Source organism: Anolis carolinensis, chromosome 2, assembly GCF_035594765.1.
Source record: "Anolis carolinensis isolate JA03-04 chromosome 2, rAnoCar3.1.pri, whole genome shotgun sequence".
Classification (NCBI taxonomy): Eukaryota; Metazoa; Chordata; class Lepidosauria; order Squamata; family Dactyloidae; genus Anolis; species Anolis carolinensis.
The window spans coordinates 291682473-291701587 of NC_085842.1; the positions used below are offsets into that span (position 1 = coordinate 291682473).

General features: G+C 43.3%; 1 protein-coding gene across 4 annotated transcripts in view; it reads right to left on the bottom strand.

The window, feature by feature from the left end:
- Positions 1-18681, bottom strand: part of mast4 (microtubule associated serine/threonine kinase family member 4) — a 275054-nt gene extending 256373 nt beyond the window's left edge. For 2 of the 4 annotated variants that reach the window (XM_062972363.1, XM_016990890.2), the window contains exon 1: positions 18182-18680. In XM_062972363.1, coding sequence (XP_062828433.1) covers positions 18182-18559 — 378 coding nt within the window. In that variant the 5' untranslated portion in view covers positions 18560-18680. Of the gene's footprint in view, positions 1-18181 lie in introns of all 4 variants that reach the window. The other 2 variants (XM_062972362.1, XM_008102898.3) reach the window with 2 other exon arrangements.
- Between the last annotated feature and the right edge of the window lie 434 nt (positions 18682-19115).

Consider the following 19115-nt stretch of genomic DNA (forward strand, 5'->3'; position numbering starts at 1 on the left):
TTACTCTTCTTTCATTGACCTCAAGGTATGATTCTTCTTTTCATTATAGACAGTTTACATTTAGATAGATTAAGCTTATACAACTGGTAAACTAACTAATTGAATTAATTAATTGAACTTCTGACCAGCAACTTCATCTAATTCATTAGATTCCTAAATTAATGCTGATATTAAAAATATTCTTTAGTAAATTAGCTCATTAGAACTTGTTAGAAATCATTACAGTGGGTGCCTCTCTTTCTGTCAGTTTCAGCAAAACAAGAAAGCCTGCTGCCTCAGGAGAAGTATCAGGACTAGAGAAAAGACATCACAGATCTATTGACAGGCAGCTTATCTAGGGGAGGGGCTGGGGAGGGAAAGAAAGGAAAGGAAAGGAGGAAACAAACTCCCTGGAATCCAGATTAGAACAGGAGAAGAAACAACAATCAAGGAAGGAGAAGAGTGAGTCTTGGAATGGAATGACACTGGGGGTGGGAGAAGTGATTTATCTGGGCACTTCCATATAACCCAGAATATCAAGGCAGAAAAATCACACAATATCTGCTTTGAACTGGGCTATCTGAGACCACACTGCCATATATTGCAGTTCAAAGCAGAAAATATGGGATTTTTTTCAGCTATGTAGAAGGGGCCTAAGGCACTCAAGCAGATATAGTATATTCAGAATGTCAGTCCTTTTAGGCCTGAAAGACAGAGACCCTCATCTGCACTCACACAGAGACAAATCTATAAGAAAGGCATTTGCATTTCTGGGGGGCTGGGGGGCAGCTTTCACACAAGTCTCTCTCTGTGGACTAGACTGCTTTCTGTTGTCTATTATTGCAAGGTTCCTAGAAAGACAGAAAGAATTGCAATAATTTCACACAAATATGTTACTGGTCCCCAGCACACTGAGGTGAAGGGAGGAGGGGGGTTGCCAATACCCCACATCAAATCACTGCTCTAAATTAAATACACAATTTGTGAGCAACTTTTATCAAGCAACATCAGAACAGAATACACATGATACAAAAGAAGGAAATGAGAGATGCAGATCAGGTACAAAGCAGTAAGATTTTATTTTTTGTGTCAGGAGCAACTTGAGAAACTGCAAGTTGCTTCTGGTGTGAAAGAGTGGCCATCTGCAAGGACGTTGCCCAGGGGACGGCCAGATGTTTGTTATATTTTACCATCCTTGTGGGAGGCTTCTCTCATGTCCCTGCATGGAGCTGAAGCTGATAGAGGGAACTCATCCGTGCTCTCCCCAGGTTGGACTCGAACCAGCAACCTTCTGGTCAGCAACCCAACCTTCAAGTCATCAGTCCTGCCGGCACAAGAGTTTAACCCACTGCGCCACTGGGGGCTCCAGCAGTAAGATGAAACATGTCTGGTACATGTCAGGTTGGGAAAGGCAATCCTAAAGCAAGCGGTAAGATCAAACTCCATGCTCTAGGATTCCCTTTCCCAACCTGACACGTACCAGGCATGTTGGACTCCCATCATTCCTGGGCTCCCGTCATTCCATGCATTCACAGTGAGAACTATTTATGAAAATGTTACATTTGGGAAGCAAATAATATGTCCTAGGTAAGATATTTAAATATGATTCTCCAATATTAATATATTTTCCCAATCTCTGCCAGCAATTAAAGGATCATCAAACAGTTTGGTTTAATTGCTCTTCTTACAGATAACAAAAAGTAACAGGGCAGTACATGAAAAAGCAGTATTTTAAATAATTTCTGAATACCTAACATCATAGATATTCAGTGTTTGAGCTGGTAATTAGATATAATAGATTGAAATCTTGCCAGCACCTGCAGTTAGAGCTTTGAAGAAAATGTATTTCAGCTGTCACTGTGAGCTTACTTACGTACTAGTAACATAGTTAAAAACAATACTGCTTGTAGCTTTCAGTATGGTTTCTTTTCAGTGAATCATAATCAAGTCTATAGCTGTTAGGTCTAGGCTGACAACAGACTCAAATAAAATTAATAAACCTACAGTACAATTAAAACAAAATTTAAATTAGGGAAGATGTTTCATAATGAATTCTTGTTCTTGTGAAATTGTTTACTAAGCTGGGCAATTCCAGGCTCTTCACTCAGATGCAATTTTAAAACTGCCTCTCCACCGCAAAATAATTGTTGGCCTAGTGTACTGTGCACTTGGTTCTGACTTGGATATAGTTCAAGATCCCCTGTAGATACCAAAATCAATGGATTTTCAGGTCCCATTTCATACAATGGTGTAATAAAATAGTGGAACTTACATAAAATTGTAAAATCAATCTTTTGTTTTTGAAATTAAAAAATATATTTTCAAGCCATGGGTGGTTGAATTCTTGGGTGCAGAATCTATGGATACAAAGGGCTGACTCTATACCATGTTTCCATGATTTCCATAATCATGTGCAATTAATAATAGCCAATGGATTTGGGGGGAAAGATTGCAAATCCACAATAAGCTCTAACCAACACAAGTGAAACACACAGGCGAGTGTATGTTTTGTGAGCAGTGCAATGCTTAGGACATCTCACACTGTCATGTATGAAACCTCCACCCTAATAAAACCTAATATATGTAGGTGTGGAGTGGACCAAAACCTATTATATAATATATGTTCTGTTCAACATCTTTATTAACGACTTAGACGAAGGGTTAGAAGGCACGATCATCAAGTTTGCAGACGACACAAAACTGGGAGGGATAGCTAACACTCCAGAAGACAGGAGCAGAATTCAAAACGATCTTGACAGACTAGAGAGATGGGCCAAAACTAACAAAATGAAGTTCAACAGGGACAAATGCAAGATACTTCACTTCGGCAGAAAAAATGGAAATCAAAGATACAGAATGGGGGACGCCTGGGTTGACAGCAGTGTGTGCGAAAAAGACCTTGGAGTCCTTGTGGACAACAAGTTAAACATGAGCCAACAATGTGATGCGGCTGCTAAAAAAGCCAATGGGATTCTGGCCTGCATCAATAGGGGAATACCGTCTAGATCCAGGGAAGTCATGCTCCCCCTCTATTCTGCCTTGGTCAGACCACACCTGGAATACTGTGTCCAATTTTGGGCACCACAGTTGAAGGGAGATGTTGACAAGCTGGAAAGCGTCCAGAGGAGGGCGACTAAAATGATTAAGGGTCTGGAGAACAAGCCCTATGAGGAGCGGCTTAAAGAGCTGGGCATGTTTAGCCTGCAGAAGAGAAGGCTGAGAGGAGACATGATAGCCATGTACAAATACGTGAAGGGAAGTCATAGGGAGGAGGGAGCAAGCTTGTTTTCTGCTGCCCTGAAGACTAGGACGCGGAACAATGGCTTCAAACTACAGGAAAGGAGATTCCACCTGAACATCAGGAAGAACTTCCTCACTGTGAGAGCTGTTCGACAGTGGAACTCTCTCCCCGGGGCCGTGGTGGAGGCTCCTTCTTTGGAGGCTTTTAAGCAGAGGCTGGATGGCCATCTGTCGGGGGTGCTTTGAATGCGATTTCCTGCTTCTTAGCAGGGGGTAGGACTGGATGGCCCATGTGGTCTCTTCCAACTCTACTATTCTATGATTCTATGATTCTACATGTTGATTTTATACACATTTGCTATTACTGGCACACAGTTTTATGTTTGACAGTAATTTCCACCAAAGCAAAGTATGATGCCAAACACAGTTCTATGCCATCTTGTTAATGTCTCGGTGTATAAACTGTTGTGATTTAAAAGTTCATTTCTGATATGTATTGTAAGTTTCCTACACATTATTATACTCTGGGGGCCAGCATACATTTTAGCACTGTTAAAACAAAAAAAAATTTCTAAAATGAATTATTTTTGACCCCCAAAGTGGCAAATTCCCAGCCATGGAAATGTAATACAGGGTAGTTCAAAGTTTGGTTTTCAGTTAAGTCCAGTGACTGAGCTCTTGGGCTGAAGGTGTGCATAAGGAACTAGGTATTAGAAGCCAACACTACAAACAAATCTGAAGCAAACCAGTCACTACTAAGCAATAAAGAAACCAGCTACCAGCAGTCTCCAAGTTATAAACAAGATAGGTTCTGTAGGTCTCTTCTTAAGCTGAATTTGTATATAAGTAAAAAAAAATTAAGTGTAGCTCCAGCCATATGTATGTATGTATGAGAGATATATATGGCTTTAAATAGCACACGGAAAGGTTAAAAGCAATATGGCATTTGTTTTGCTATCTGTGCCCCTGTTCAGAAGATTTCACCTCTTTCTGTCCCTGTGATGATTGAATTTTGAAAAATTTGGCTTGTTCTGGAAACAAGAATTAGAGATGTTCTTAAGTTTGAGTCATTTGTAAGTCAAATGTTTGTAACTCAGGGATTGCTTGTACTTCCGTTTTAGCATTTCACCATGCTATTTGGTTAAACTGGAATGTTTTGTGTTCAATTTATCCTCCCTGAACAAACATTAAAAAGCTTACTATCTTTTTAAAAGCAAGGTTTGTTCTTAGGCACTCTGTAAAACTGTCCTCTCTCTCGTAATGACATTACAGTATAATAATTCTGCCAAGTTTAAACAGTTCTAAAAAGAAGTATTCACCCTCATTCCCAGTGATACTGGCTAAGGTGCAAAACCACAAATGACATGAGACTATTTTTTTCCAAATACACATTTACAGTTCTAAAGATCTGGTAGTAAATGGTTTGATAAATAACAATGCATACTAACTTTTAAAAACCTTAAGTCAAATCTTAGAAATATTGCTGCTCTCTCAGCTCCATTCATCTAGGCAAGCATTACCATTTTTATATGTAATTTCAGGTACTAAGAAAAAAAATATTTCCTGCATGGCAAGGGGTTTGACTAGATGATGATGATGATGATTATATTTATACCCCGCTTTATCTCCCCAAAGGCGACTCAAAGCAGCTTGACATAAAAGCAATAGCACAAAAGTTAAAATATACAAAAATTAAAACAGATTTTATTTATTTATTTATTTACAGTATTTATATTCCGCCCATCTCACCCCGAAGGGGACTCAGGGTGGATCACACTATACACATATAGGGCAAACATTCAATGCCCATATACACATAGAACCGAGACAGAGAGACAGACGCAGAGGCAATTTAACCTTCTCCTGAGGGGATGTTCAATTCTGGCCACAGGGGGGAGCAGCTGCTTCATCATCCACTCTGACCGCACTTCCTCATTCCAATGTCGTAAATGAGTTAAACTTGCCTCCCCACTTTTTATAAGTGGTACCTTATCTCCTACTTGATAGATGCAACTATCTTTGGAGTTGCTAGGTCAGCAACGAGCAGGGGCTTTTTTTTTTTTTAATTGACGGGTGCTCACCCCGCCACGGACAGGCCTCGAACTCATGACCTCATGCGATTTAATGCTGCAGGCTGCTCACCAGCCTGAGCCACAGCACGGCCCCGAATTAAACACAAACAGCAGTAAAAAAAATCAGTTAAAATCCATGGCTCATGCTGTCTCTTCCTTCTCTACAATTCTATGTATTTTACAAGGGTGCAAATAAAAATGTACACAAAAGTGCTTGCAAAACTAGTCTGCATTTCAAGTGTCAGCAGTGGAACATGTTACCATATATTTTCACATGTTTTGTGTAAACATATAAATTTATTTTTGCAACAAATCATTTATAGTTGTCTCACTTCTGGCAGCTGAACTAATTATATGCATGTTTTATTATAGTCAGATACAATAACATATGCTCATTTATCTAGTGCTGTCCCACTTCATTCCTCTAAAATAGCTGCATTGCTACTTGCATACAGAATTAATTTTTTAAAACACACATTTTGTTTCCTTGTTTGTTCAGTCTTTTCAAACTCAGAATATAACTTTGGTCCAAACAGGCATTAATACATGTGCCACTTTTCATTTTTGACAAATATATGAACAAGTGATATGTACAATGATACTGTATATTAAGTCCACTACGTTTTACATCACGTTACAATTTGCTAGTCAAAGAGCATCATTTTAATTCACTCTTAAAATTCTTTTTACATCCCTCCTTATCAACAAGAGGGAGTACATCATAGAATTCTACATGAAATATATGCCACAGCAGGAATAGAGGCACATTGATTTTATATACTGCATACTCTAAAACCAAGATGTATAGTAATTTGATAGTACAGTATTACAAGTTGGATTTCAGTTTGAGGGTTATCAGAAAAATATTTCTTTTTCCCCAGTTACATGTTTCCCTCCACTTTCAGTAATGGTTTATCTTGCTGAAAGTAAGTCCTTTATTTTTTACAGACTTGTTGCTATTACTGGACAGGCCCAACATTTTTGCCATTTCTTAGTGAAAAGATGCTTCAAAATGGTGAACTTTGAGAATTCAATTTAAACACAATTCTGTTCTACCTGAGTACACATCATTTATTTATTTATTATTTACTCTATTTATACCCTGCTCTTCTCACCCTGAAGGGGACTCAGAGCAGCTTACAAGTAGACAACAATAATAATAATAATAATAATAAAATAATAAAACTTTATTTATACCCCGCCACCATCTCCCCAACGGGGACTCGGGGCGGCTTACATGGGGCCATGCCCAAGACAATACAATAGACCATAACATAATACAATTAAATAATACATTACATAAAATAAAACAGTACAACATAAGATCAAAACAGCAATATAACACGAGCGGGCCGCATGAATACTACATTTAAAACTAGATTAAAAATTAAAACTCTGGGTGAGAAAGGGATCAGAATAAAACCTCGAGGGACGGGACATCAGATAGTGAACCAGTCTAGAGGATAAATATCGGGGGGGAGTAGCATAGAACATTTACTCTCCGAAAGCACACCGGAAGAGCCATGTTTTTAAATCTTTCCTGAAGGCTAAAAGGGTGGGGGCTTGCCTGATTTCAATGGGCAGCGAGTTCCACAAGCGAGGGGCCACCGCAGAGAAGGCCCTCTCCCTTGTTCCTACAAGGCGAGCCTGAGATATAGGTAGTGGCGACAGGAGGGCCTCCCCCGATGATCGGAGAGGTCGGGCAGGTTTATGATAGGAGATACGGTCACGAAGGTAGGCGGGTCCCAAACCGTTTAGGGCTTTATAAATGATGGTCTGCACCTTGAATTGGGACCGGAAGATGAACGGCAGCCAGTGGAGCTCCTTAAACAGGGGAGTAGATCTCTCCCTGTAACTCGCCCCCGTTATTAGTCTGGCGGCCGAACGTTGGACCAGCTGTAACTTCCGGGCCGTCTTCAAGGGAAGCCCCACGTAGAGCGCATTACAGTAGTCCAGTCTAGAGGTAACTAATGCATGCACCACCGTGGTCAAGTCAGACTTCACGAGGTATGGTCGCAGTTGGCGCACAAGTTTGAGTTGTGCAAAAGCCCTCCCGGCCACCGCCGACACCTGCGCTTCAAGCGTCAGCGCTGAATCCAGGAGGACCCCCAAACTGCGGACCTGTGATTTCAGGGGGAGTGCAACCCCGTCCAGCACAGGTTGCCACCCAATACCCCGATCCGACGAGCGACTGACCAGGAGGGCCTCTGTCTTGTCAGGATTGATCCTCAGCTTGTTCCTCCTCATCCAGTCCGCCACAGCGGCCAGGCACTGGTTCAGCACCCAAGGAGCTTCCTTGGAGTCAGGTGGGAACGAGTAGTGGATTTGTGTGTCATCTGCGTAGAGATGGCAACACCCTCCAAAACTCCGGATGACCTCTCCCAGCGGTTTCATGTAGATGTTAAAAAGCATGGGGGATAAAATAGACCCTTGCGGGACCCCACAGGTCAAAGGCCAGGGGTCCGAGCAGGTATCCCCCAGCTTCACCATCTGGGAACGGCCCTCCAGGAAGGACTGGAGCCACTGCAAAACAGTGCCACCGAGTCCCATCCCGGAGAGCCTCCCCAGAAGGATACCATGGTCGATGGTATCGAAAGCCGCAGAGATGTCCAGGAGAACCAGCAGGGTCACACTCCCCCTGTCCAGTTCCCTGCGGAGGTCATCCACCAAGGCGACCAAAGCCGTCTCAGTGCTGTACCCAGGCCTGAAGCCAGACTGTGAGCGGTCCAGAAAATCAGTGTCATCGAGGAACTCCTGGAGCTGCGTGGCCACCACCCGCTCCAGAACCTTGCCCAAAAACGGGAGGTTGGAAATTGGTCTGTAGTTGTTACATACAGATGGGTCTAGCGAGGTCTTTTTTAGTAACGGTTTTACCACCGCTTGCTTAAAACAAGATGGAAATGACCCCTGACCCAGGGAGGCATTTATTATAGCCACAAACCAATCCAACAACCCCTCTTTGGCCTGCTTAACCAGCCAAGAGGGACAAGGATCCAGAGCACAAGTGGTCGCCCTCACAGACCCAAGAATCCCCTCCACGTCATCCGGAAGAACAAGCCGGAAAGAATCCCACAAAATCGGACAGACAGGTGCCTCGGTTACCTCCGCTGGAACTACAATTAAGCTGGAGTCCAACTCATGGCGTATCTGAGCAACTTTGCCTGCAAAGTGGTGCGCAAAATCGCTGCACCTAGTTGCCAAGTCATCAGGAAGCCCCTGGGTCTCAGGAGGCCGCAGGAGCTCCCCAACAACTCGGAACAACTCCGATGGCCTGTTGGCCGCAGACGCTATGCGGGCAGTCGTGAAAGCTTTCCTGGCTGCTCGCAGAGCCACGGAGTAAGCCTTAATAGCGGCTTTAGCCCGTGTTTGGTCAGACACATCCCGAGATTTCCTCCAGATGCACTCTAGTCCCCTCCTCGCACGCTTCATCACAGCCAGCTCCTCAGTGAACCAAGGAGTCGACATGACTCTACGCAGCGAAAGAGGACGTTCGGGAGCGATCGTGTCAAGTGCCCTTGTCAGCTCACTATTATAGCGATCAGCCAGGACATCGACAGGATCGCCAGTCTCCAGAACAGGAAGATCCCCAAGAGACCTCAGGAGTCCATCCGGATCCATCAGCCTCCTGGGGCGGACCATCTTAATGGGTCCACCACCCCTGCGGAGGTTAGAAGACACGGCGAAACTCAAACAGATCAGATGATGGTCAGACCATGACAATGGAAGAATATTTTGCTCTTCCACTCTGACTGTCCCACCGTCCACAATGAAGACGAGGTCCAGCGTGTGTCCCGCCTGATGTGTGGGCCCAGATATAACTTGAGTCAGCCCCATGGTCGTCATGGCAACCATGAAATCCTGAGCTGCACCTGTCAAAGAGGTCTCGGCATGAATATTAAAGTCCCCCAAAACTATGAGTTGTTGGGAGACCAGGGCCGAATTGGAGACCACTTCTGCTAGCTCGGACAGAGAGACTGCTGGGTCGCGGGGTGGACGGTACACTTCAATGTCATGTAAACAGACATAAAAATAAACATATACATTAAAAATGGTAAAGTTAAAAACATCTAAACATTAAAACCAATTATTAAAACACACAACACAAAATCATAAACCAGGAGCCATTCCAGTCGTAATTGCACTTATTTTGTATCAATGATTGCACTGAGGTCCGAAGGGAGTGGCTGATCTGATTTCGCTGGTGAGGGAGTTCCATAATCAAGGGGCCACCACTGAGAAGGCCCTGTCCCGACCAATCGCACCTGTGAAGTAGATGGGATTCGAGAACAGGGTCGCCTCAGAAGATCTTAACCTCTGAGGTGGTTCATAGAGAGAGAAACATTTGAACATTTTGTTTATATGCTAAATATCTGAAGCCCAGCATAGCAAACTCTTTAAGGTTCAATTTGAACCATATTTTCTGACTGCTACATATCTAAAGGATACACAGCTGCAACCGCATACCAGAAATCAAGCTGCAAAGTGACCTGATAGTATAAAATTCTATACCCAAGAAAAGAGATTGCCAATGTACAAAACAAGACAATGAAGTTATGGCATCAGCAGCAACTTCCTCCAAGGTGAAGCCAAATTCTATTGATTCACCATTATTTCATCCATCCCAAACTAGAAGACCTTTAATGTACAGAAAAGTTAGCAAATGTACTTTTATTTGATATCATTAACACCTTGAAAATGAGAGTGCATAATCTACAAAAGTTATCAGAAAAGACAAAATAATAGTAAAGGATATGGAACTTCCCAGCAATGTGACAGCCATTATCCTTTTTTGAACATGAACATCCACAGAACCATTGTACTGTATTGTCAGTTCTAACAAGCATCAAGCCCCTGCTATAGAAATATTTTATACACTTTATACTTTCTAGCAAGTATGCCAAAAAAAATTACACAGTGAAGTATTCACTTAATCATCCATGGGTCATATGTTTCACAGCTGGGTCTGCTGATGGGTATCCTTTTAAACTGATGTCTGGAAGGCTGTGGATGTTCTCATCCACTATCTTGACAAAACAGAGCTGCTGTTGATCAGCAGATAGTGTAAACTGGAACTGAGATTACAGACTGTTCTGGATGAGGTATCACTTATTTTTGAAATTTCTGATACAAGCATAGAGATGCTTGTGGATTTAGCTCTTCAGGTGGCAGAAGTGTCCAAGAGTATAAAACTGTCTTGACACTACACAAGTTCTTTCTTGGAGAGGAAAGATCAGACCATGGTTTTAATAATTTTATGTAGAGGTCAACATATTCTCAATGAGAATGAAGTTCCCAAAAAAACACCACATTTCAGCTTGTTTAGGTCTGTCGTTCTCTATTCATGGTGTCTTTGCAGCAAAAACAGATTTTAGGAAATTGCTCCTAGGAGCCTCAGTGATTACTCTACAAAGTCCCCCTTTTCAACCAGGGCAACAGGAAGTCAGCCCAACAGAGGAATTGCCTTTCACTGCCTCTCCAGGCCCTTCTACACAGAAATTAAAACCCAAAAGGAAGCGGGTTAAAAGGGGGGAGGAGTGGCTAAATGATGTTTAGCCAAAGTGCAGAAAGAATCAGGAAGAATCAGGTTAAGGGCTGGAAGACACATGTTTAAAGGGTGCCCTTTAAACCCGATTCTTCCTGAGAAACATGCACCTTTCTATGCCTGTGTATCCCCGGAAGTCATGGAAAACAGATGCTTTCTTCCCTCCCCCGTGTGGACTTCTCCAGAGCATGTGCATTTCTGAAAAGCTCAAAACAGCTGATCAAATGGAGACATAGGTGGCTCAGGAAAGTACAAGTAGAAAGCAAAAACAACTCTCTCAAATTGTCCTTTACACTTTGTAATGTTAAACAAAGCTTGAATTAACAATTGGGGAAAGACAAAGATCCGATTGAAGTTTTTAATGTTCCGTTATGTGCTGGACCTCATATGCACATCTCTGGAGTGAATTTTTAAAAAACTTCCGCCAGGTCCACCCTCCATCTTAATATGCTTCATAAAACAGCTGTGAGAACAGCTGGGGACTATGCAGCAAGACTGACTGGTATGCATATGGATTCCCTTTAAGGTCCTGTATTTTAAAAATCCACTTCTTTGTCCTGCATTTTAATGCTGTCTGGAAGCGCCCTCCCACTTCCCTGCTTGAGCCAAAAGATTCACCATCTCTCAGGGAGGGGCAGCTCTGTTCATCCATAGTTCAGGATATTTCTTACTCAGGAATTGTTCAGTAACAATAGGATCCCCTCCCCAAGGATGTTAAATTGCTATTCCTTATGAACATGTGAATCAGTATTAAACAATATTTTCTTTGTCAGACTTTAATACTGTTACAATGCTTTGAAGCTCTTCAGTTTTAATGTGTGTGTATAGTACGTCTTCAAGTCATTTCAGACTTATGGAGACCCCAAGGCAGGCCTCTTCAATCTGTGGCCATCCAGCTGTTTGAGCATCCAGCTCCCAGACTTTCTGACCATTGAACAAGCTGGCTAGGGCTTCTGGGAGTTGGAGGCCTAAACAGCTGAAGAGCCACAGGTTGAAGAGGCTTGCCCTAAGGCAAACCCATTACTGGAAAAGATTTGTTTGAGACTTCTGAGGCTTTCCATGGTTGAGTGAGGATTCTAACTGTGCTTGTCTCACAGTCCCAGAGTCCTAATGCTACAATCAACCCTCAATACCTTGATGGTTCTCTATAGTTTTTTTAAGAAGTTTAAAAATTTGGTTAATATCCTTTTGGTTTCATCTTATGTGAAATTTCTATTATATATCACCCATGCACTTCATACACAAAGTATGTGATTTATAAATGCAATAAATTGCATAAGATTGTATTTTCAAACAAACATCATGTCTAGGCATTATCATTCAGATGAGCTGTCACTCACAAAAACTGTCTATTAACCCATAAAAGTTTTCTGCTTACCTTTCCCAAAAAGAATTGCTATCAGTTATATGTAATTATAGCATTTGACACCAGGTTTACATCAGAACAGTTATACTACTCAGAAAATAAAACAAAAAAATTGAACTGTCTACAAAACAATGCTTCATTTCCAGGAAAAGATTTTGGATCTCAGATCTGACTACAAAGACTATACCTCCTGCCATGTAAGAACTGAATATATGCTTTCTCAGGGCCATTCCCTGGTGTCTTAGCAATTATTTTGTTTGCTGCAAAGCCTGAAGCCCAGGTATTTGATAAGAGATACCAGGATTAAACCCTGTCACAAATGTAATCCTGTTGCCCTAACTATTAAGCTGCTTTCTAGAAAGAAAATAGCTTTAAACATGGCTGTGTAACCTTGCAACCTAGCCCAGTAGCTCAGGTAAGCGGACTGTTTCTTTAGGGAGAGCAGTGAACAAAGAAGGTTTATTTGCCCAAGTAAGATTAAAATGGATACAAAGTCACCCCACGTTTCCAACTGTAAATTACAAGCCTTACCTCCAAAAGTAGCCATATATACACCAATTCACACAAAATTCCTCAGAACTTTAGAGCTCTAGGGATAGAAACACTAACAAATAATTAAGGTGCCACAAGCCTCTTTTGTTTGTGTTTACTCTGTATGATACAGAGTTTCAACGTAACAGGATTTCAATCCAACTGAACATTTCCTCAAGTAGAACGTTCACTAAGTGACTGTCCCCTGGAGAAACACAAGATCTGCGTTCCAGCTTTCTGTGACAATATTGAGAACTGGCATGACTCCATTTCTATGGAGCCAAAGTACACTAAAACAAGAGTCAGACTCTAATTAAAAAGAGCACACCCACTCCTACTGGAAGGAAGGGAATCAACTCTGATGTTGTTGTGCTTTTACGCTCACTTGCACACCTCCACTCAATAACTGAGCATTAAACACTGTTAGAGGAAGGAGAAACTCTCATCTGTGTCAGGAAGTTACAGCACCCATAAACTCTAACCCAAATCCGAAGGAAACACCAACACCCTCATTTGTGGCAGACTGCAGGGAAAATTAAGGAGAGATGTCCCACACAAATATACAAGGTGTCCCAGAAAGGTATACACCCTTTAACAGACAATAGTAGCTATGGTGATAATCTGAAAGCTAAGTAAACACATTTATATTTAGGAATAAATGTTATAATAGTGATCTAATCAGTTATAAATTCCATCTTAAATTAAATTTTATGTAAGGTGTTCAAATTATCATCCCTGTGCGACAATGCATTGCTCGTATTGCCAAAGTACAGAGTTGCAAACCTCACTTAAAGTTTCTGTTGTATACCTGCGAGACTTCTCTACGATTGGAATCTTTAATCCTCTTAAGGAGGCATACATTTTTGGAAAAAATCTCCCTAAAATCCAGAATTATAAATTGTTCATGATGTATTTATGGGCGTTCTGGGACACCCTGCGCACACACAGCAATATTAGTCATTTCAGAAGAGAGGCACACCCTCCTGTCAATACCTGGCAACAAGCCTGCCATAGGCAGTTACCGTAGGGTGGCCCTAAGGAGAAAGGCAATGGCAGACACAGCCAGCGGCTGGTCCCTCCCTCACCAGTCAAGGTCAGCAGTCACCCTACTTCTCACCACAAGTGGCCCAGACTTGCCCAGTAGGCAGCAACCATGGCTGGATCTACACTGCCAAATAAAGGAGCTTGATTATATTATATGGTCGATCTAGACCAGGCATGGGCAAACTTGGGCCCTCCAGATGTTTTGGACTTCAACTCACACAATTCCTTATAGCCGGTGGGAATTGAAGTCTAAAACACCTGGAGGGCCCAAGTTTGCCCGTGCCGGATCTAGACCCATATAATGCAGTTTGAACTGCTTTGTATGGCAGTGTAGATCCAACCCATGGCAGATGGCTAAGTCCAACCTTGGTTTCTCCGCACCCAACCCATTCCTACTTTGAGCAGTCCTGATTCAAGATGTTTGGTACAAGAAGTGTTTTTGATTTTTGAATAATTGCGTATACATAATGAGATGCAAGTTAAGCCTCCCTTATCCAGAATTCCAAAATATTCCAAAATCCAAAACTGTCCACATGGGTGGCTATGATAGCAATGATTGCTTTCTAATGGTTCAATATACATAAAATTTGTTTCATGCACAAAATTATTTAAAATATTGTGCATAAAATTAGCTGCAGGATATGTGCATAAGACGAATATGAAACATCAATGAATTGATTAGACCTGGATGTCAGTTCCAAAATATCTCAAATTTTACACAATGCCAAAAAAAACCCAAAATATGCAACAGTTCTCATCTCAAACATATCAGAAAAGAGATACCCAACTGTATCTTGGAGATGGGACCCAAGTCTAATGATGGAATTCATTTATGCTTCATATGTGCCTTACACAGGTAGCCTGAAGGTCATTTTCCTTTGTAATATTCCTGTGCATACAATGAAGTCTGTGTAGAAAGCAAAGGTGAACAGTTTTGGATTTGAGAGCATTTTGGGTTCCTGGAGGATATATGTATAAGTTGTATATGAAACATGGGATCATTTTCATGACTAGATGTGAGTCCTATTTTCAAGATGTCTCATGTATGTGTCCCATATCTTAGGAGAGGTTTTGGAATATTTGCATAAACATCATGAGATATCTTGGAGATAGGACCCAAATCTAACCACAAAATTCATTTATATTACTGTATACCCATAGCATGAAAGTCATTTTATATATAATACTTTTAAATACTTACATGAAACAAAGTTTATATACATTGAACCATCACAAAGAAAATACTGTCACTATCTCAGGGTAAACAATTTTGGAGCATTTGGAATTCCCAACTCTATGATTCCCATCTAGAATCATAGAGTTGGAAGAGATCTCAGAGCCCATCCAGTCCAACCTCTTTCTACTATGCAGGAACATGCAATCAAAGCACTCCCAACAGATGGCTATCCAGCCTCTACTTAAAAAACTCCAGAGAAGGATACTCCACCATGTTCAACAGTTGAAAAGCTCTTTCCTCTGAAAGTTCTCCCTAGTTGCAGAAAACAACGTGACATCCTTTCAAATATTTAACCATGGCTATTTTGTCCCCTCTCAGCCTTTTCTTCTCCACGTTAACTGACCCAGCTCCCTAAGCCGATCCAAATAAGACTTGGCTTCCAGACCTTTTATCATTTTGGTCATTTTTCTCAGGACATGTTCCAGCTTGAACTATGGTGCCCAGAATGGGCACTGTACTCCAGGTGAGGCCTGACCAAACTAGAACAGAACAGGATTGTTCATTTCTTCACCTGCAGCCTCAACCCTAGCATCCTGAACAAGCTCCTCACTATCTAATAAACAGGCTGGTCTCGTTATCGAATCATACTCAAGAATCATAGAGCTGGAAGAGATCACAAGGCCCATCTAGTCCAACCCCACAGAATCAAAACATTCCTGACAGATGGACATCCAACTTCTACTTAAAAACTTCCAGAAAAGGAGATTCCACCATGTTCTGAGGAAGCAGCATATTCCACTACCGAAAGGCTCTCACCTTCAGGAAGTTCTTTGTAATGTTTAGATGGAATCTCTTTTCCTGCAATTTGAACCCAGTGCTCCGTGTCCTAGTCTCCAGAGCAGCAGAAAACAGACCTGGCCTCTTCCCAATATGGTATCCTTTCGAATATTTAAACATGGCTATTATGTTCCCTTCTCAGCCTTCTCTTCTACAAGCTAAGCATACTCAGATCCCTAAGCCATTCCTCCTAAGACTTGACTTCCAGGTCTGTAATCATTTTGGTCATATTTCTCTGACACATTTATTTGAATGGTAGAGGCCAAAATTGAACACAGTACTGACCAAGATACAGCATAATGGGACTATGACTTCCCTCTATCTTGACACTATAGTCCTGTTGATGCAGTCTGGAATCGCATTGGCTTTGTAAGCTGAAGCATCACACTGCTCAGCTTGTTGTCTTCTTAAGACTGCTAGATGCCTTTCACATGGACTGTTTTCAAGCCAAGTAACATAATTGATGTTTCATATACAAGCAGTCACCGAGTTACAAACAACTCTTAGTTATGAACGGGGATGAGACAACAAGAAGTGAGAGAAATCTACCTCTCAGAAGGAAAATCCATGCCTGAAAGAGTTATCATGGGGGAAAGGGATCTCCACAGAAGTTTTACCACCAATTCTTGTTTCTGCAACAAGTCAAATGTTTCAAAATCCAATTATCACAAGGACAGGAAGTGTGGCGAAATCTTCGGAAAAGGGACACAGGCAGCAAAACAATCAACACAGGAGTATTGCTATCCAAAGCTCTGTGTGTATCTAGAAGAGGTTGCATGTGCCTGTTCCAACAGAGGTTGTGAGGTCTGTTAGACACTAGTCAAGTGGGGTTTATACTGTAGATCTGCCTGGGGGAATCCTTTGTTGGGAGGTGTTAGCTGACCCTGATTGTTTCATATCTTGAATTCCTTTGTTTTCTGAGTGTTGTTCTTCATTTACTGTCCTGATTTTAGAGTTTTTAAATACTGGTAGCCAGATTTTAGGAGCCGCCAGTGGCGTAGTGGTTAAACTGCTGAGCTGCTCAACTTGCTGACTGAAAGGTCAGTGGTTAGAATCCTGGGAGCAGGGTGAGCTTCCGCTGTCAGTCTGTGCTTCTGCCAATCTAGCTGTTCAAAAACATGCAAATATGAGTAGATCAACAGTTATTGCTCCGACGGGAAGGTAACGGCACTCCATGCAATCATGCCAACCACATGACCTTGGAGGTGTCTACGGACAATGCCGACTCTTCAGCTTAGAAATGGAGATGAGCACCAACCCCCAGGGTCAGACATGACTAGACTTAGTGTCAGGGGAAAACCTTTACCTTTACTTAGCCAGATTTTGTTCATTTTCATGGTTTCCTCCTTTCTGTTGAAATTGTCCACATGCTTGTGAATTTCAATGGCTTCTCTATGTAGTCTGAAATGGTAGTTTTTAGAGTGCTCCAGCATTTCTGTGTTCTCAAATAATAAGCTGTGTCCAGCTTGGTTCATCAAGTGCTCTGCTATGGCTGACTTCTCTGGTTGGATTTCCACAGATATATAAACCCCACTTGCCTAGTTTCCAACAGGCCTCACAACCTCTGAGGATGCCTGCCATAGATGTGGGTGAAATGTCAGGAGAGAAAGCTTCTGGAAGATGGCCAGACAGCCTGGAAAACTCACAGCAACCCAGTGGTTCCGGCCAAGAAAGCCTTCGACAGAACCTATCTTGTTCGTAACTCTGGACTGGGGCTGGAAGAATCCCGAACTCAACAGAGCAGAATACAGTACTCCACTCGAAACAAGCGAGAGTCCAAAAGTGGCAGGTTGAAACCCAGAAGCTCAATCCGTGGCTGAGAAACGCCCTCATTCAAGACTGGGCAACTTGGAAGCTGCTGAATAGACTAGGCAATATTCTGGGACTTAAGAAAGGGGCTACAAAGTGGAGTCCACAACATGCAAGTGTGGAGAAGAACAAACCACAGACCACTTACTACAATGTGGTCGGCACCCTGCCACATGCACAATGGAGGACCTTCTCACAGCGAGAAGGAAATGTAGTATAATGCCAAGTTTATGACTTTGTGGGTTCTTTTATACATTCTAACTCGGGCATGAGGAAACTTGGGTTCTGCAGGTGTTTTGGACTTCAACTCCCACCATTCCTGACAGCCTCAGGCCCCTTCCTTTCCCCCCTCAGCCGCTTAAGCGGCTGAGGGGGGAAAGGAAAGGGCCTGAGGCTGTCAGGAATGGTGGGAGTTGAAGTCCAAAACACCTGCAGGGCCCAAGTTTCCTCATGGCACGACAAAGAAATAAATAAATAGCCCTCCACCTGCAGCCCCAACCCTGCCATCCCACTCTACCTCACTTTCTGAAGGCGACCAGAGCTAAAACGGGTTACACCACCACCCCGACGTTTCAAACCCGCACCTCCTCGTCCTGCTCCTCCAACGAGGCTCCTCCACCGCCTTCCTCGCCCCTTCCAAGGCCTTCCCGCTGCGGCTTCCCACGGTCCCCAAACGCCGGCGCCTTCTTCCTCCCTTCTCCTTCTTGAGGCGCCGCAGGGAAGCCCGTGGCTGCTTGTAGTTCCTTCCCCGGCCGCTGGGAGGCGCTGCGCCGGAGGGGGAAAGGCAGCAACCGCGGAGCCGCGGCGCCCGCGGGAGTTGCTTGCTGCCCGCTGCCGCCTTCCTCGGAGAGAGTTTGCGAGCCGGAGGAGCCGGAGCTGGAGGAGGAGGAAGAGCAGGCAGAGGAGCCCCTCCGGCCGGCGAGGCGCCTCTGCTGCCCCTCACTCGAAACTTTCTCGCCCATGGCCTCGGGAAGCGAAGCGGGTCGGGGAGGAAAGTCAGCCGCCTGTCTCCGACGGCAACAGCAGCAGCGGCAGCATCCTCTCTCCTTCCCTCTTCTCTCCCTCTCTGCCGGGAACACAGCGCTACAGCCGGGCACCGCCTAGCGGCAGCCACGTCTCCTCCCCGTTCCCTCCTTCAGGAGACACTGCTTCGCGCCAACCTGCCTCAGGGGCGGGGAAGACAGGCAGCCCGAAGAGCCAATGGCAGCGCGCAGGGCGGAGGTGGGCGGGGTTCCTCAGAGAGAGCCCCAGGTAGGTGTGGAGTCGATATGAGAGAGAGGGGAAGGAACCCCGAAGGTCGTCCAGTCCAACCCAGTTGGAACACAGTCAAAGAACTTGGCTTCCCAATAACACACAGGCCGACTTAACAGCCCAGGGGTGCGTCTACACCAGGCATGGGCAAACTTCGGCTCCCCAGGTGTTTTGGACTCCAACTCCCACATAATAATACAGTAGAGTCTCACTTATCCAACATAAACAGGCCGGCAGAATGTTGGATAAGCAAAAATGTTGGATAAT